This window comes from Camelus dromedarius, chromosome 16, assembly GCF_036321535.1.
Source record: "Camelus dromedarius isolate mCamDro1 chromosome 16, mCamDro1.pat, whole genome shotgun sequence".
Lineage (NCBI taxonomy): Eukaryota > Metazoa > Chordata > Mammalia > Artiodactyla > Camelidae > Camelus > Camelus dromedarius.
The window spans coordinates 44782096-44800315 of NC_087451.1; the positions used below are offsets into that span (position 1 = coordinate 44782096).

Consider the following 18220-nt stretch of genomic DNA (forward strand, 5'->3'; position numbering starts at 1 on the left):
AGCAGTTCTGATCAAACCCCTCCATCCCCATGCAGCACTACCTCTCAGATGTAGCTTCATTCACTTGAAGCTTGATCTCCCTCGAGCCTCCCACACCCTTTGTGTGGATGCAGGAACTGAGGCTCAGGGAGATGAAACCTAGACTCTATCACATCACAGTCAATGGAGGAGCCAGGACTAGAGCTGCCAGCCCTTGTGCGGGGATCTTGCCACGCACCACACATTCTACGCTTAGAGACAGGAATTGGTTGGTCTGATGCAACTCCCTTTCTATTGAGCATGTCTCCCTTCTCATCCCTCAGAACAGACCCAGGTTGTCTCAGCCCAGCCATCCCACATCCTTCTGACTTTAGAGGGTTGGCTTGCTCATCTCCTGTGTACAGATAAAACACTGAAGGGCGGGGAATGGATGAGAATCCAAGTCTAGGGGAGGATGGAGCCCAGACCTGGAGCCCTGAGTTCTGGAGTCGTGCTGGCAGCTTTCTCTGCTTGACAAGTGTGCCCCAAGCATCAGCCATTCCTAGATCACCTCCAGGATTTCTGCCATATTCTATACCATTTGTACTCTTACTACTATTTCTACTAAATAGACTCATTCTTGTGACATGATACATCTAATTTAAAGTGATGCCTTATATCACCACTCCAAGGGGTCAGGGGGAATCAGTACCTCTGGCCAAAGCTAGGAGACAATCCTAAAAATAAATGGTACAAAAACAGCCTAAGTTGTAGGCAGGCACTATTCCCCATTTAAAGGCCTTTATCCAGAAGTCTGTTCTCTCTGTTATAAAAGAGAGATTAGCAAGTGTTAAAAAGGTGTTAAAGTCAGACTAGCACCAACCTGAAACTTTCTCCCCTTGAAGAAATCACAAGGATTAGCAGAGAACTGAAAAGGGAAGAACTTTCTCACTAGGTGACTCAATGTCATTTCATGCTTAACCACCTTCAGCTATTTCACTGGATATTCATCCTGCGCTGTGAGCAACATCAAATTAGACAACATTGTGGGAAGGGGGACAGGTGGGATGGGAGACAACTGCACCACAGGGGCGACCCATGCCAGCTTCTCAAAGTCCGTCACCTCTCCCAGGCACACCTAGCTTCTGGGCAAGCCCAGGGGCCACCAGTCACCACACAGGCGTCTCTGACTCCACTGCCCTTGTGTTAGCCCTTGTCAATGCAGAACGCAGCACTAACCACTCCAACCTCCTCTGGAAATCAGGATCCAGCAGGGCCACCAGAGGTTACCCCAAATCCCCACGACATCTCTGGGGAAGCCCAGTTGCTGGAAAGCTTTGGGCCCATGTACCCCAGCAGAGGAGGGAGGCTGTCCCAGCCTGTGTGGGCAGCTCTCTGGGGTCTTGAGGACCTCAAGTCTACAGCTGGGGGCTGAAGCCCAGGAAGCTGCCCCCAAAACTCCTTTGCCCACCCTAAAACCCACATCTCTCACCCCGCAGATCCTCCAGCCTATCTCTGAAATAAATGGAGAGAATGATTTTCAGCACCCAGGAGCAAACAACTAGGAGAGTAAACCCAAGAAAGATGAATTGTCAAAGACAGAAAAATCCCAAAGACAGAGAGACATGGAGGCGGGAGGCGGGTGGTAAGCAACCTCCAAACTTGTTCCTTGCCTGCCGGCACCGTGTGCAAAGCCAGTAGACCTCACTCAGCCTGGCCGGCACCTCGTGGGCTCAGCCAAGTTGCAGAGAAGCAAATGGCATCCCTGCGCGTTGGGCCACTCGGACCTGAGCCAGGGACTGTTGCCCGGGTCGGATCAATGCTACCCACGCTGCAGGCTTCGGGGAGGGCGCCGCGATCGGCAATTGCAGGGAATGGGGGGTGAAGGACTAGGTGCCCCTCTGTTGGAGATGAAGTCCGAAAAGTCCGCTCAGCCTCCCTCCGACCCAGCCAATGCCCTGCCTGGGCTTTCTCAACAGCCAGCGTCTGGGGCGAAGCTCCGAACTCGCTCCCCTACGGCGCCCAAAGTGGAGGCTTTTTCCCATCCAGCTCCGAGGCAAAAGCCCTCTTGGAAAAGTCCACCCCGAAGAAAACGGGAATTCAACCCGAGAGCGGCGGGAAGAGGGAGGAGGCGCTGCTTTACCTTTTCTCTTTACTCTGTTTTCGAGATTTGTGCAGGAGTCCGATGAGCACCACGGCGGCGCGGATCCCCGCCTTTCGGCAATGCATCCTCCCCGCCGGCTGGGACATGGCGAGGCCGCCGGCGGTGCCCGGCCGCGCCCTCGCCCGCCCGCCGCGCGCCCCCGCCGGCCCTGCTCCGCGCGCTCCGCGCCGCCTGCTCCCGGCCCCTGAGCCCGCGCCCGGGTACCCCGCCGCCCGCCTCGCATGGGCCCCGCCCCGCCTAGGTGCGCCCCGGGGGTCAGGTGACTGGGCGCTCACTTCCCGGCGACCTTCAGCGTCTCCTCGCGGCCCGCCGGGCGGCCGGCGCCCGATTCCCCAGCGCGGGCATTTCCAAGGCTCGCTCGGGGCGCGGCCCGGACGGGCGGCTCCAGGGTTCTGGCTCAGACGCGCCGCCCGCGCCCCGGACCCCGCCCCGGCCCCGCCTTCCGGGCCCTGGCCCGGGGCGCCCTGGCTGCGGGCGGTTCAGGCGGCCCAGCCGCCCGCGGAGGGAAGGGGCCGGCTCGCGCTCAGCGCTCCCGGGGCTCGGTGCCTGCGTTCGCCCTCTGCCCTCCTCCCGGGCTCCCTCCTGCCCCGCCTGATGCCTAGCGCTTCCTCTCCGTCCCCTCTCTGCTCTCCGCGTCCCCCGCTTCTGCTGGCTGGGCCCCGAGCTCCCTCCCCAGGCAAAGGCGGCTGACGCGCTTTCCCAGCTCGGCCCGCCGGGATACTTCTCTGATGCTGTCACTGTCTTTAAAACAGAGGAGAAAAAACATGCACCGAGAGGAAACGGGTGTCCTCAGTCCAAATGAAACTGCCTTCGCGCGCCGACACCGCTGCCGGCCTCCCCCACCAGCGGCCAGGCTGCCGGGCTGGTAGGGCACCCCGCGCCAGGCGCACAGCGCCCGCCCTCCGTCCGGGGCTGCCTGCCGTTTTGACTCCGCCGGATGCTACCTCTCACCTCTCCCCTAATCGGGGAAAGGATTGTCGTGCGGGGGTCGGAGGGATCCATTACAGCGTCCGCGCCTACGCGGGCTGGGGTCAGTCCCCTGGCAAACATTTATTTTCCGGGCCCTGGAATTTTGACACTACATAGGGTCAATGATCGATTTCCTGGCGGCTACACTTGCACCTCGCGTCCCAGGTTGACCGGGAGATGCAGGTTGGGGGAGGGAGGAGGACCCTACTACACCAGCAGCCGGGGCCGCGGCACACACCCCGCGTGCCTTCTTCCCCTCCTCCCGCACACCGCGTGCCCGCTTCATCTTCACTTCGGAACGCAAAGACCGAAGGTCATGCCAGCCCGTGGGAAAAGGGCCCCGGCTGGTCCCTACTAGGGGCGCAGGATGCTCCGACGCCGCACTCATTAACTTTCATTTGCTACCAGGAAGCCTAGCCCCTCTCACCACCCCCACCTACCTCCACCCGCGGCTTAACTTCTCCTCCCCTCCCTCTAGGGAAGGAAATCGGGCTGAGGGCTGAAGGGAATTAAAACAAGCCAATTAGTCCATCTTTGGAAACAGCCCTGTTGGGGCCAAAGAGGTCCCTGAGGCAATTTGCCTTGTTTTTTATACAGTCTGGTGTTCAAGCAAGCACAGAAAATCCAGACAGGGAAGGGGACCTTGCTGGATAGGGGACAAAACTGCGAATGAATTCAAGGGCCTGAGCCCTCAAGCCACCTCTCCAGTGGGCACAGCTTCTTGCTGGCATTGGAACTAGGGGGATGGCAGGGAGCACCAGAGGGATGCCAAAATGCTCCTGGTTTATTTATGAAGCATCCATTAGCAATGGCCTCGGCCCCTCTGAGCCTGCCTGGGTGTTGGGAGAATCACAGATACAGCCATAGACGTCTATTTATAGCCAGAGAGTGAGTGCCCCAGGCCCCACCCCTGGGACTGCAGCTAGGCTGGCTGCAAGGACTACACCAGTTAAGTGACCTGAGAATCAGTCTGTAAAAAGAATGGGGAAATGAGTGTGTCCTCAGTGGGGAAGAGGGCAGAGCCCCACCACACACAGCCCAGGGCTTCTTTAGCCTTTGCCATACACAGAACCTCTCCACGGCCGGGAGGATGCTGGGGGCACTGGCCTCAGGTCGAGGCCAGCATGGGGTGTATTTTATCCACACACAAGGGTAGGGCACATTTCAGAACAAAGCCTGACTCCCTCCCAGGTGAGTGAACGTGCGTGGCTCAGGTGGGTAAATGTGGGTGGCTCCCACCTATGCCCCACTGCCTGGGAAGTATTTTAGGTCAAGTGCATCAGTGGGCAACAGGACATTGGAATGAAAGTGAAAATTCTTTCCACCAAGCAGGCAGCAATTTGTTTATCTGGGGTTCCAGACCCTTTCAGCTCCTCTACAACCACAGTGCTTCCAGCCCCAATGTGGCTGAAAATACAAAGTTGTCCCCAAAAGACTATAGCCTGATCTGATTCCTAGCACCCTAAGATCAAGCAGTTTCTTTTTGGTGGAGGAGCCCTTCCTTCTGCCCACACCCCACACAGGAAACACCACAGCCTAAGGAAATCCATCCATGGAAGAGAATGTAATGGCCATTTGTGCTAGATCTGCCCATTCCACCAACATTTATGAGACAACTAGGATGCATCCAGCTTTGTGCAAGAAACCAGGGTAAGAGAGAAATAAAACAGAGTATCCTCGCTCAGAACAAACAGGGCTAACATATATGAAACCACAAAACCATCCCATTCCTGGCTCACTTACCCAGTGGGACCCAGCCACTGTTTTCCAAATTAAGCCAGTTGCATACCACCTTCATGGTTTTTTGTCTTAATACCATACTACTCTGTCATTTACTTATTATTTTGCTTTAATTAAATCCACTCATTTTAAAATTAATTTTGAAAGAAAACATTATTACCCTGGGGCTTAGGCAGCCACCCTAAATGAAAATCTATCATTCATCTCATGAAGACAAATACAAATTTATTAATTTCTAGCTCAGGACTGCTGCCTGACGAAGGCTCAGCATCTTGGCGCCTTAGTTAAAAGAGAAAAATAGTCAAGTGTTAGGTGTTAACTACACACTTGCACCAAACGAAGACACTGTCCTTGAAGAAATCACACAGTTTGAAGAAGAACCCAAAGGGAACAATTTTTCACATAAGTGACTTAAAGGTCTTCTAAGGCAACATACTGGGGGCACTTTGGGGTGGACCAAGAAGGCTGAACACATCCAGGCCTCAGGGAGCAAAGTCAGTGGGGACCTCAAAGAAGGGCTCTTCTCCCAGATCCCACACCGCCAAGCAGCAGTTTATCCCCAGTAGTGTCCCAGCTCACGGGACCTCAAAGGCCCATTCCAGCCCTCCCCTGCCCTCAGATCCTGAGAACAAAGTGCCAGGCAGCTGCCAGCCTGGGTCTCTGCCCCAATCCGGGGAAACCCAAAGGCAAAGGGGGCCAGAGTGGGAGCTGGGTGGGGAGGGGACAGGACAGTTAATCATGAACAGAGGGCAGACAGCTGCACAGCCCATTCCTAAGGGGCCAGTGGGGTGAGACAGACAGACACGCATACTTGGTCCTGAAGAAAAGGGCCTTCTGTGCCTGGGAACCCGCTCCAGGAGACACATCCGTGTGAAACCAGGACTCAGCCCTGCTGCCAGCACCCAGGTCTGAGAGCGAGCCTGGAGCAAATACTCCTTCCTCGCTCCACCCCACCTCCAACTCCCAGTGCCTCCACTGCTCTGCACCATGACTGCAACCCTCTTTGGCCAGGATTGGGAGTAGATTTGGGGCAAGAGAGGTTATGGAGCCAGAGGGTGGGGCCTTTTACGAAAACCAGCTATCTTCAGATGTCTTACTCCTCCCCTTCTGTAGGAGACAGTGTCCCCAGCCATCACATAACCTTTGGAGCAATTTGAGTTACAAACATACAACTTTAGAACTCCTTATGACAGGCCAGAACCCCCACTCTCTTCTGCCTTTGGGGCACACACACAGACCCCCCATTTCATAGAAACCACTCAGAAGCACCCCTCCACACACACACTTCTGCAGAACACTCATACCTGTGACTGTCAGGGACTGATATGCATCCTTGGCAGGTACGTTCGCGCCCCCTGCTGGGCCAAGTTACAATTGCATGGCTGGGTTACCACCATATGAGGAAAAGGAGGAAGGGGGAGAAGGAGAGGAAGGGGGAGGGAAGGGAAAGATTGGGAAGGTCATTTGAGGTAGAGACGCAGTTTCTATTTTGAAAAGAGAGAGAGAGGAACAGGAAGGGTCTTTGCCAACATGTTGACTCTCCTCCCAGTTTCTCACCTCCCCTCTCAGAGCCCACGACCTGCCCCCAAAGGGGTCCATCCCACCACAACAGGGTCCTTCAGTGACAGCTGCATGCCATGCCCAGGCCAGGCATGGAAGCCAAGTTTGGGATTCGCAGCTCAGACGGCTTCCCTGGAGCCACACATATACTGAATAGAGAGCTGCCGAGAAACTGGCTCAGGGCTTGGAAACGGATCTCAGTGACTTGTGTGGCATTTCCGAGCTCCAGGGAAAGGAAACCATGCCCGAGGAAACCCACAAATCCCACTCCGTGGCAGGCATCCAGCCCTGGGGCTGCACATCATTTGGTACCCAGAGCCTGCAGTGTGTGATGTCAATCAGAACTTTGCTGATTTCCTGTTCAGGGGTTATGAAAAGGGGGTAGGAGGGAGAAGAAAGGAGTTCTTCTTCATCTATTTCTTGGGTTATTGAAGGCATTTAAAACATTTCTTTTTGGTTTATTTATGGAATTTTGAATCCACGAATACAGGCGGCATGACTGTAATTTTTCCCACAGTAGAAACACTCAAAAGGATTTTCCATGTGTGAAATTTCCGTTGAACCTAAAGATGTGGATTTTTGCATGGAAGCTGCCCGGGGGTCACTCCAGAGAATTGGGGGTGGGTGGCTAGTGGCACAGGCCTCTCACACCCAGGGTCCCGGTCAGTCCTCACCTCATTGACTAGCAAACCCTCACAGCTGCTGCTACCACTTGAAGCCACTTCCAACTCTGGGGCTGAGTGGAAAAGTGGGGAGAGAAGCTGTCTTTCCATAATATTAGCAACATTGCTTAGCAACATCTTTCAAAGCAAGAACCAGCAGACTCTCCAAAAACCTATTCTCTTTGGCTCAACAAAGAACAGAGTGGTTCCTTATACATGCATTATTTATATACTATTCTCTATACCCAGAAACGCCGTCTGTGTCTGGCTTCCTCAGGAGATGACGTATTACACCCTAAGTGAGAGTCCCAGACAACAGAGCGTTAAGCAGCACAACTTTCCTCTGTTTGCTTGATCGCTTTTATTGTCATGACCTTGGCTAGAAATTTCTCTAAAATGTCTTACATGCTCTTGTCCTCTTCAAATATAGGTTTAATGTAACCTTTTCTTGGCGACATAGAGCCATCATTATCAATACTACCTACTGTACTTGAGCTAAAACTCAGTTACAAACAACAGGTCATCGAGGTGAGGACCCATTTGCCCCTATAGTTAATGACCTCAGTCAGCTGTGATGCAAAGATACCAGGGCAGGGGAATAAAAATGAAAAGACCTCCACAGTCAGGCAAAACTGGGCTAGAATCCTATCTTCAGCTTTTACTATCTGTATGGCCATGGGCTAGAAATTTAACCTCTCTGAGCCTCAGTTTCATTATCTGTCAAATGGGAATAACAAAAGGGCTATCCTCCAAGGGTTCTTGCAAGGATTGAATGAGCAGACATTGTCTACATAAAGACGTGTGTGAAAATATTCATGGCAGCTTTCTTCAAAATGGACAGTCCATCAACAAACTGTGGTCTATCCACACTGCAGAAGAGCATTCAGCAATTAAAAGGAACAAAATACTGACACATTCAACTACATGGCTGAATTTCAAAAACATTATGGAGTGCAAAAAAGCCAGATGCAAAAAATGCATACTATATGATTCCATTATATACAAAGTTCAAAAACAAACAATCTAAGGTACAAAAGATTAGAACAGTGGTTGCCTCTGGCAGTGGTGGATTTTCTAGAGAGATGGAAATGTTCTCTGTCAGGACAGGATGTGGGATCCATTTGTCCAAAATGTACACTTAAGACTTGTACATTACAAGGTATGTAAATTTTACTTCAAAAAAGAACTTAAATTAATAATATAATAGTAATAATGAAGGGGATGTGGAGTGGGTAGAGGTATTCATTTGAAACAAAGATGTTGATAATGGGGGACGGCCTTCATTATACTATTCAATTTACTTTGTATACGCTTGATACTTTCCACAATAAAAAGTAAAAAGAAAATATTAGGAAAGGAAAAATGTTTGGGAAAAAAAAGTGGTGGAAAAAAATAATAGGAAAAAAAGGTGAATAGGGTTCATCTCTGGAATTATAATTTTTATTGTTGTCTTTGTATTTTTCTTCTATTTATAAATTTATAAGGACTACATATTAGTTTTGTAAATAGGTTGAGAGATGGATATTATCATTAATTAAAGGAGAGTGTGTGCAAAAGCACCTTGCAGGCACACTTTAAGTGGCCTTTCTCCCTGTGCTATTTTGAGTCTTTGCTCACAGCAACTGCTCCCTGGGACACCAAATACATGGGAGATGTTTCAGGTTCGGTTCCAGACCACCGCAAATAAAGCAAATATCGCAAGAAATCAAGTCACATGAATTTTTTTGTTTTTCAGTGCATACAAAAGTTATGTTTACACTATACTGTAGTCTACACTAAGTATGAAATAGCATTATGGCTAAAAAAATGCACATAACTTAATTAAAAAACACTTTATTGTTAAAAAAATGCTAACCATCCTCTGACAACACAGGGTTGCCACAGACCTTCAATTTGTAAAATTAAAAAATTAAAAAAAATTTTTAAAAGGTAGTATCTGTGAAACATAAGAAAGCCAAGTACAGTAAAATAAGTTATGCCTCGAGCTTAACAAAAATTAGGCAAGCATCCTGTGAACCAGCAAGCAGGCGAGTGTTTACGTACACACAGACACTGCAGTCTGATGGAGGATTTAGGTGGCCAGTGCAGTATGTCTGCATTCCTGGCACACTCCAAAGTGTGTGTATGTGTGTGTGTTTGTGTGTGTGTGTTTGTGTATGTGTGTTGGGCTGCACCCCGCAGGCCTACAAATCCTGTACTTGCCTAGTCTCAAGACTGAAGAGTCAGGGCAGAGACATCAACAGTTTAATGGATGAGGGCTCTTCCGTGCCTTGAAGAGTGTATGGTAAGGGCACCCAAGATGGCTGTTCTCCTGCTCTCTGTATACCCCTGCTTGACCAGTCCCTGCTTCACCTGCATCCTACTCAGCTGACTGAACTTCCTACAGATTTGCCCCTGGCCTCAGCTAGTGATTGTTCTAATCTTTAGATCAGAACATCTCCACTATGAGAGCTTATCCAAGGGGGTGAGGGGCGTGCTCCTCTGGTGGTTTCCCTGGTAACCAATGAGCCAACCTGACATCAATTCCCCCCATCACCCCCCAAACCCTCGCTAGCGAAGACTACTGCCATGTCCTGCCCTGTGTCTGCCTCACACTGTGTGGTCTCCAGGACCTTGCTTCAGCCATGTAAGGTCCCCTGTGCATTAAACCATTGATAGCTCTGCTGCTGACTTGAGGCTGGGCAAGTATAGGGCTTGCAGGCCTACGGTGTGCAGCCCAAAAGTGTGTGTGTGCGTGTGTACCAAGCAAAATATGAAAATCACATTGTGTGGATTGCAGATCACTCACAAGTCTGGTCGACCAGAAAATTTATCAGTTGTGGCCCCATTGACCTGATTCCTGATAAATCCTAATTTTTTTTCATCCTGTTGTCTGAACTTCTCTCTTGCTTCTATGGGTCCCAGAAGAACTCTGGGTCAGATACTCCTTTCTAGAGGGAAATTGCCCCCATCGGTGGCTAATCAAACCCTCTCTACCTAACCCTGGGAGTTTGCTTCACAGCGGACTCTGGAGTCTAACTTACTGATGTGTTAATTGCTCTTTCCCATCCAGACTTTAAATCCTTTTACTTCAAAGACAAACACAAAGCTTATCTCCTGTGTGGACACAGATTATCCGTGCCCAAACAGAAGCCCAGATTTAAGCCTCCAGGTGACCTGCTGTAAGTCTGTAATTTGCAAGCTTTTTGCCAGGATTGCTTTCTGTGGCCTTTCTGCCCTTTTCCCCAGGAAAGTTCTTACAACTGTCTAGCCTGCATCACTCCTGCTGTAATCTAAACTCTTTCAGTGAGCAACTCCCTCCATCCTTAGTTCCCACCACCTTCCCCTTCCCCCGAGTCCCAAAGCAGCTTCAGAAATTGCGTCAGTCGTTTCCCTTAAACACCATGATTCCAAACTCTTTGCCTCCATTCTTTTTTTCCCCAGCCCTGCCCCCCTCACTCAGAGTCAGGAAGCTGCATGGGTCACAGCTAATAACCAAAGGACCAAAGTTTCCCAATTATTTCCTCCTTCTTAGCGCATTAGAGCAGTTTTAGGGGTATGGGGAACTGGGCTCAGCAGCCAGCTGTGTGGGAACACCATCCATCAAACCTGTCACTCAGAGGACATGGGAGATGGGGCTGTAAGACCATCTCCAAGCACAGCCAGCAGTGACCTTTGTGAGGGTCCCTTCTTGGAGAACCTGGAGCAGAAATAGACTCAACCCATTCGGCCCACAAGGCAGTGGGATGTGAGAGAATTAGTGTAGGAGGGGCAACCGACAGTGTAATCCCCAATGATCCAATGGGGAAATTAACCTTCCTCAGCTGTTGACCTGCCCCAAATGTCCCCTTCCCAGAGAGGCTTTCCTTGACAACTCACCTAGAGTACGTGGGTTATTCTGCACCGAGCCCCTGGTTCATTTCCTCTGTGGCAATTATTCTAGCTTAGGGGAGGGGATGTGGGGTGGAGGTTATTGATTTATCTGTTTGCTGTTTTTTTGGTCTGTTCGCCCCAGTGAGCTGTAAACCCCAGGAGGGCAGACACCAGACATGTCTTAGAGGTCACCATCACCTCCCCCCACCCCACCCTGCGCCCAGGACAGCATCTGATGCACTCTAACCCTCAATAAATATTGTTGGAAGTGAGGAAGGAGGGGAGGGGGGAAGAAAGGAAGGGAGAGAGGGAATTCCCGCCAGGAGGATCACGTGTCCTGGAGTCTGAGCTTCCCTGGCCCCAGGAAATCTTTCCCACGTTCTGAACTACACAGAACTAGATTGGCCAGAGGGGCACAGTATCACTGTCCCAGGGATTAAGACCCACCCTCCACCCTTTCAGAGATGCGAGAACTCAGTACCCTGACACTGTTGGGTTTTAAACCTAGTAGTAGTTCCAAACAAGCGAAGACACTATAAAAAGAAGCAGCTTACTACCCCCTGGGGTTTCCAAAATCGGTAGCTATCTTAGGAGAGCTGCCTCTGAGTGAAGTGAATACAGAGGAAAGCACAGCCAAGAAACAGGGACAAACAGATTGATGATATTTTTTGACCTACCTAGATCCAACCATTCCTGGAGCAAGATTCTTAGATCTGTTTTTTCTTTTGTTGCCTTTTTTTGTTTGTTTTCTTAAACTAGCTTGAGTTAGATTTCTGCCACTAGTAAGATAATGAATTAACATACAAGATCTCAGCCCAGTGAGCGAGGAAACACATGAAGGAGCAAAATAATAGCATTAGACAAGTAAGAAAACCACATCACTCCTCCACCCAAGGGGAGCAGCCCCCAAAATGGGCCACATGGAAGTCTTCCCAGGAGGAGCCCCTGGAACTATCAAACAGACCCGGATGCACCAACCCAGTCCATGAGTTGACAGGCTTAGGGACAGTCCTCTTGACCCTACTCAAGGGGAACACAGGATGACCCAAATCTGGCCCCAAAGATAAAACAGGAATTTCCCCCCTTCTTCCTCATTGTCAGCATGCGGGTCACTCATTTTATCTTTCTTCAGTAAAATCAAGGACTATGGAAGGAAAATGTTGGGGGAAAAAAAAAAAAAAAAGGAACATTCAGACAGATCCAAAATGTGGGACACTCTACAAAACAATTCTGCCAGGTCTGCTGTTCTATATTTAGAGAGACTAAAGAGATGTAATAACCAAGTGCAAAGAGTGACCATTACTAACAAGCCAATAACATAATCTAGCATACATCTACATTTACATTTGAGAAATATTTGGATATGGACTGTACATTAAGTTATATTGTTAAATTAATATTCATTTTCTTACCTGTGAGAATAGTATTGTGGTTATATGAGAAAACAATATTATTCTGCTGAAGTAAGCCTATGAAGAGTCATGATGTCTGCAACTGACTTTCTCTATTTCACATTCATCATACAGAGAAAGAGTGAGAGTAACTGTGCAAATGATAGTAAGTGGTGAATCTGGGTGAATTACAGATGCTCATTGTACTATCCTTCTCATTTTTGCATAGGTTGATAATTTTCAAGATAAAAACTTGGGGGGAAAAGAAAGCACATCACCCTTGCTGATCTCTGCCCTCAAATCTGCACACACACGTGTGCACATGTGCAGGGAGCATGCATGTATACTCACGCATGCATTCTGTGACCCAGCAGATGGGAGTCAGCAGAACCACCTTCTGGAGCAGACCTGTCCTCCCTTTATCTGTACATTCCTAGTCTGTTTTCTCAGCTGTAAAATGAGGACTGAAATTCTATATACACCCGTGAGATGTGCTATGAGCATCTAGCTGGAGGCAGTGGTACAGTGACTGGGTTAAGAACTAAAAGCAAAGGCCCAGATGAGATGGTCTTTTCTATCTTAAGATCCTTCTAAGGAGGTGGGTATAGGTGACAGAAACTGTTTCCAAGCTTACCCCCTTCCCACTCAGTTGCCCAGGTCTAGGCTTCCTAGGGAACCTTAGAATTTGACCTTGGGTTTGAGACTGTCAGGCAACACCCCAGATCAGCCCAGTGAGAACTGGTCTCTTGGTTCAATCCGCAAAGGAAATGCATTTGCACTCCAAGCTGTGGCTCTAAGCTGAGGGTCTCAAGGGACTCTCAGGGCAGAACCTGTGCCTTAACACCTGTATACGTGTATAGGGACAAATACAGGGCTATTCACTGCGGCACTTTCTGTAAGAGTGAAAAAACACCGGAAGTAGGGGCGGGTATAGCTCAGTGGTAGAATGCATGCTTAGCAAGCACGAGGCCCTGGGTTCAATCCCCAGTACCTGCATTAAAATAAATAAATAAACCTAACTACCTCCCTCCCCCGCCACAAAAGTAAAAAAATAAATAAAAAAGAAAGAGAAGCAATCCTTCTTTAAAAAAGAAAAATAGCAGAAGCCCCTGTTTAGAGGGGAGACTGATAAGTAGATGTGATATATTCGTGAGCTAGATACTGTACAAACTTTAGAAGGAATTAACTACACATATGTATGGACATCTACAGTCACTCAAGATACATATAGGGGGAGAGTATAGCTCAGTGGTAGAGTACTTGCTTAGCATGCACAAGGTCTTGGGTTCAGTCCCTAGTACCTCCATTCAGAAATTAATTACTTAATTAACCTAATTACCTCCCCCACCAAAATTTTTTTTTATTAAATAAAAACTTTTTTTAAAGATGCATGTAAAAATTTTTTTAATATTTAGAAAAAGTGTACCAAAATCTGAGCAGTGACTACTCTGGGAAAGAGAGGAAGGGACTGGCATTGCTGGCCACAAGAGATTAAATTTCTTAAAAGAATCATCCATTTCTAAAAGAAAATCCACATAGTGAAATGCTACACAGTTACACAAAAAAAAGGAGGAGGAGAAAGAGGAAGAGGCTTCCCATGGACAGTTATGGAAAGACCTGCAAGATACATTCTCCAGTGAGAAAAGTAAGAAGTAAAACCATGTTGTTTAGGACATTACTTCTCATGCAAGAAATGGAGATAAGAAGGATGAGTGTTCATATCATCTAGGAAAACAGAAGCACTGGGAAGAAGTTCATAAATGGATTTAAGAAGGAGGTGACAACCCTGTAAACTGGAGTAAAGAGCAAATCTTCTCACCATATATATTTTTTAATCACTTTGGCTTTTGAACCAAATACATGTAAATACATCTACTATTCAAAATAAATTGTAAATCAACAAACAGACCAGTCAGGATAATCACAATACGTTAGATCTCATTGTGGAAACTCTTAGCAATAGTCATAAAAACAGAAGGCCAAGCTCACGGTGAAAAATAAAAAATGTAGCAATGAATATATGTGTGTTCATATATAACTGGAAAATTGTGCTCTACGCTGGAATTTGATACAACATTGTAAAATGACTATAACTCAATTAAAAAATGTTAAAAAAAAAAAAAAAAACAGAAAGCCAGACCCTTTGGGTCCGTTATTCTATTCTTGGACTATAGCCTAAGGAAAAAAAATCCTACACATGCAATCCTACACAAAGATGGTCATTCCAGTGGTGTTTCTGGTGGCAGAGAATTTGAAGCAACCTAAATGCCCACCTGTGGGGGATCAGCTCATTTATATTTGCTCTGGAAACAAGGCTGCTGGGCAATCCAGGGCAGCTATATCTTCTTTTCTCATGCTTTCTGAAACAATGGATTATGTTATCTTCCCAGTAAAGACACAGAGTGGCACATGTGGACAATGATTTTTGTAAGTACATGCATGGGAAGTTGAGCTCTGCTGGAAGCAAGTATCTCCGTCCTATTTCTGGGTAGACCAGAAAGCTCTATATATTATATTAATAATACATTACCATTCCATTGTTTTTATTATATTAACATCAATTACTTAATAATATATTATAAATAAAAATACAGTCTTGATTGATAAATAAGATGCAGTTATGAGAGCAAGCAATTTCATTGCATTTACCACGTGGACAGTTGGAAGCACTTTACACGTGTTGACTCAATCCAGATTAGATGGTCTGGTGTTACTACTATTGCTCCCATTTTACAGATGAAGCAGCCAAAAGATAGAAAGGTTAATTTAAGCCTTTGGCCTGGGGTCCCATGGTAAGGTGCAGCGCTGGTCTTCCCACCCAGCAGGAGGCTTTAAAACATTAAGCTCTTAATCACCATGCTCACCCACAGCACTGACCCTGACAATGACAGCCAGGGGTCAACTCCAGGCTGCAGCCAGTTCAGTCTCCACTGGGAAAGAACTAAAAAAGCACATCTTAATGGGGGTATGGAAGCCACTTTATCTTTGAAAACTAAAATGCCCATCATAACAGACCCCTCTTCTGCTGTTTTATGCCACCTGTTTCGCTGTCCAGATCTCCCTTCTCAGCTCAAGCCATGGTTCCCACCGTCAGGGATGACGTGAGAGCAGGGCTACTTGCCGGGAGTGCTGGAAGTGAGCCGGGCTTGGCACTGGGAGGTGGGCCTGAGGGGTCCTGGAGTGATGGTCCCCCACAACAATCTCTTCTGATGGGGGTCCCTACCTGAGCTGTGGCCCTCCCTGGAGAACTGAAGCCCTGGGAAGGAGGGAAGGCACAGAGATTAGTGACTCCAACTCACACACCCTCTACCGGAGCTACCATCAGGAAAACAAGTAATTAATCTTTGAGATAGGAACCAGCTGCACCAGGGAGCTACAGGAGAGGAGAGGAAGAGACTGAGAGAGCAAGACAGAGAAGTAAAAAGGGGAAAGACGCAGATACCAGAAACCACCAGAGAGATATGCAAAGAAATACTTAAAACAACATACCTGAAGGAGTAGGAGTCAGGAAATTATCAACTGCTCTGCCGGCCCTGGCCAGGGTGCCCACGTGTGTCCACCTCAATCTCCCCAGAGGGTAGGGATGCACATTCCAAGTTACTAACCTGAGATCAAGGCACCTGCTCTCCCATCCGCCCGCCTGGCTACACTGGAGAGCTGGCAGTCCTGGGCTAACAGCACCACCTGCTGGTGCCAGGGAGAATTGTCTGCGTTCCCACCACCTGGGGATGCCCACTTCCCATCCCATCCCCTGCCCCTCCTGCTTCTTCATTTCACGCCTGCCAAGCCTTTTCCCACCTCAAGGCCTTTGTAAGTGCTGTTCCTACCGCCTCGAATGCTCTTGTCCCAGATACCCTCATAGCTGGTTCCTTCTCTCTTTTAAGGTTTTCGCTCAAATGTCCCTTCTGTAGAGAGGCTGCTCCTGACGTCACCTAAAGTAGCCCCATCATCCCTCCCCCATCACCTCACGGTTCTGTTTCCTTCATGAGACTGGGCATTATCTGAGACCATCTAGGTTTTTTATCCTGTTCCTGTCTGCCTCCCCCATTAGTAAGTACCACGAGGCCTCAGCGGGTCTGAATGGTCCACTTTTGTATGACCTGCACTCAGAATTGGCCTTGGCAGTGAGTACTGTTGCATGAACCATTCCAGATTCATTCAGCTGAGCTCTCCTGAGCATAAGGACCCAACCTCAAACTCCACAGGGATGATGCACAAGCTCCTCAAACCCACCCCGTTCAACGCCAGTCATTATCCTCCCCTGCAAACTGAGTTTCCCTCCTGCACTCCCAGCTCTGTGACCCATGTGACAACTTTTGCATGAAATCCCAGTTTCCAGGGGCCTCCTCTCACACTCCTCAGGTGGATCAGACACCTGGTCTGAAGATCCCACCTTCACACGCCCCTGGCCAAGCCCCTCCCCTCCAGCCCAGTCCCGGCCTCCCAGTTCCTCAGGAGCGACAGTTTCCTGGCCCCCTAATCCATCCCCAGGACTCCCAAAGCCGCCTCCCCAAACCACCAAAGAGATAGGCGACTCCTCACCCCACTCTTCAGGGCACCTGTCCCCTCCTCAGCATCACACTTGCAACCCTCCCTGAGCAGACCCCACACTCGCCTCGGTACCTGACTCACTGGTACTCAGCTCCATCCGCGGCCCCACCCCGCCATGGCTCTTGCCATTTTCTGTCTGGAAAGCCCCCTGCGACCCTCCCCATTTTACTCCCTCGGTTACACCATGTGCCTCTCGAGCCTCAGGGGGATGGGAGCAGCGGCACAGACGTGTGTGTCCATGTGAGTGTGCAGCACTTTTCTACCCCCCTGCCCTCCTGTGGCAGAACCTGTGTGGAGCGTGATGACCGGGTCTGCCTTTGGGCCTGTGCTCAGAATTAAGTGTGATCAAGAGGAGAGAATGACAGAGCCTTCGGAGTCCGACAACCCTGGTTGGACCCTGCTCCATCTTGTACCAGCTGCGTGACCAGGCAGGTCACTTAACTGCCCTGTGCCTTGGGTTCTTCCCTTTTACAATGGTAAGAACGCCGGAGCCACTTCACCGACAGCTCGGAGGGTGGAATGAGGTAACAGAGCCCGCACTGGTTATGTTGCTGTTATAACAGAATGTGGCATCCACCAAGCGCATGCCTTTCCGGGGCTGTGTTTCTGAGAGCGTGACCCTGAGTGACAGGTGTGTGGGTGGTCAGATCTAAATGGATGCATGCACCTGTGTGTGGGAGTCTGTGGGCCAATGCAGAAGCCAGGACCTTGACTTATTACACTTGAACTGGGTGTCAGCCAGTTCTCCTGTTCTCAGGCCCAAGGAGGCAGGAGCTGGGTGTGAGCTCCCTGCTGGGTAAGATACCAGCTCGTGGCCACCTCCCTGGCACCACCTAGTGGTCCTGGATTTATGCAGCTCAGACATCTGGCCTGGAGGTCTGAGAACATCTCTGCAACAAGTGACCTGTCACAGACTGGGAAGAATCTCTGGGCTTGTCTGGCCCTTGGAAGGCCTCCAGGGGCGCCTATCCAGCACTGTCCAACAGAACTTTCCGTGATGATGGAAATGTTCTGTATCTGTGCTGTCCAGTACAGGAGGCACCAGTCACATGCGAGCACTGGAAATGTAGCTAGCATGACTAGTGAACTGAATTTTTAATTGTAATTCATTTTAATTAGTTTAAATTTAAATTGCCACATGTGACCATATTGAACAGCACTGGTCTGGAGGACTGTTTGAGCCCTGGGATCCAGCTATGCCTCAAGCCACAGAGACCTCCCAGTTACAAAAACCAAGACATCTCCTTTTCATGGAGGCTGGTTAGACCTGGGTTCTGGCCACTTCCACCACTTTGACCAATCAGATGATGAACAACTGACCCAAAGAGATCCCTGTCTAGGGCATATGACTACAAAACACACTCAGGGAAGTC

The 18220-nt window shown here is 49.1% G+C and overlaps 1 protein-coding gene across 4 annotated transcripts in view; it reads right to left on the reverse strand.

The window, feature by feature from the left end:
- Positions 1-18220, reverse strand: part of RAP1GAP2 (RAP1 GTPase activating protein 2) — a 176889-nt gene that overhangs the window by 110737 nt on the left and 47932 nt on the right. Inside the window, exon 1 of one of the 4 annotated variants that reach the window (XM_010986410.3) lies at positions 2102-2209. The exons of the other annotated variants lie outside the window; for them this stretch is intronic. Within the exon in view, the coding sequence (XP_010984712.2) occupies positions 2102-2208 (107 nt within the window). The 5' untranslated portion in view covers position 2209. Of the gene's footprint in view, positions 1-2101; positions 2210-18220 lie in introns of those variants that run through there. 4 annotated transcript variants of the gene reach the window in all.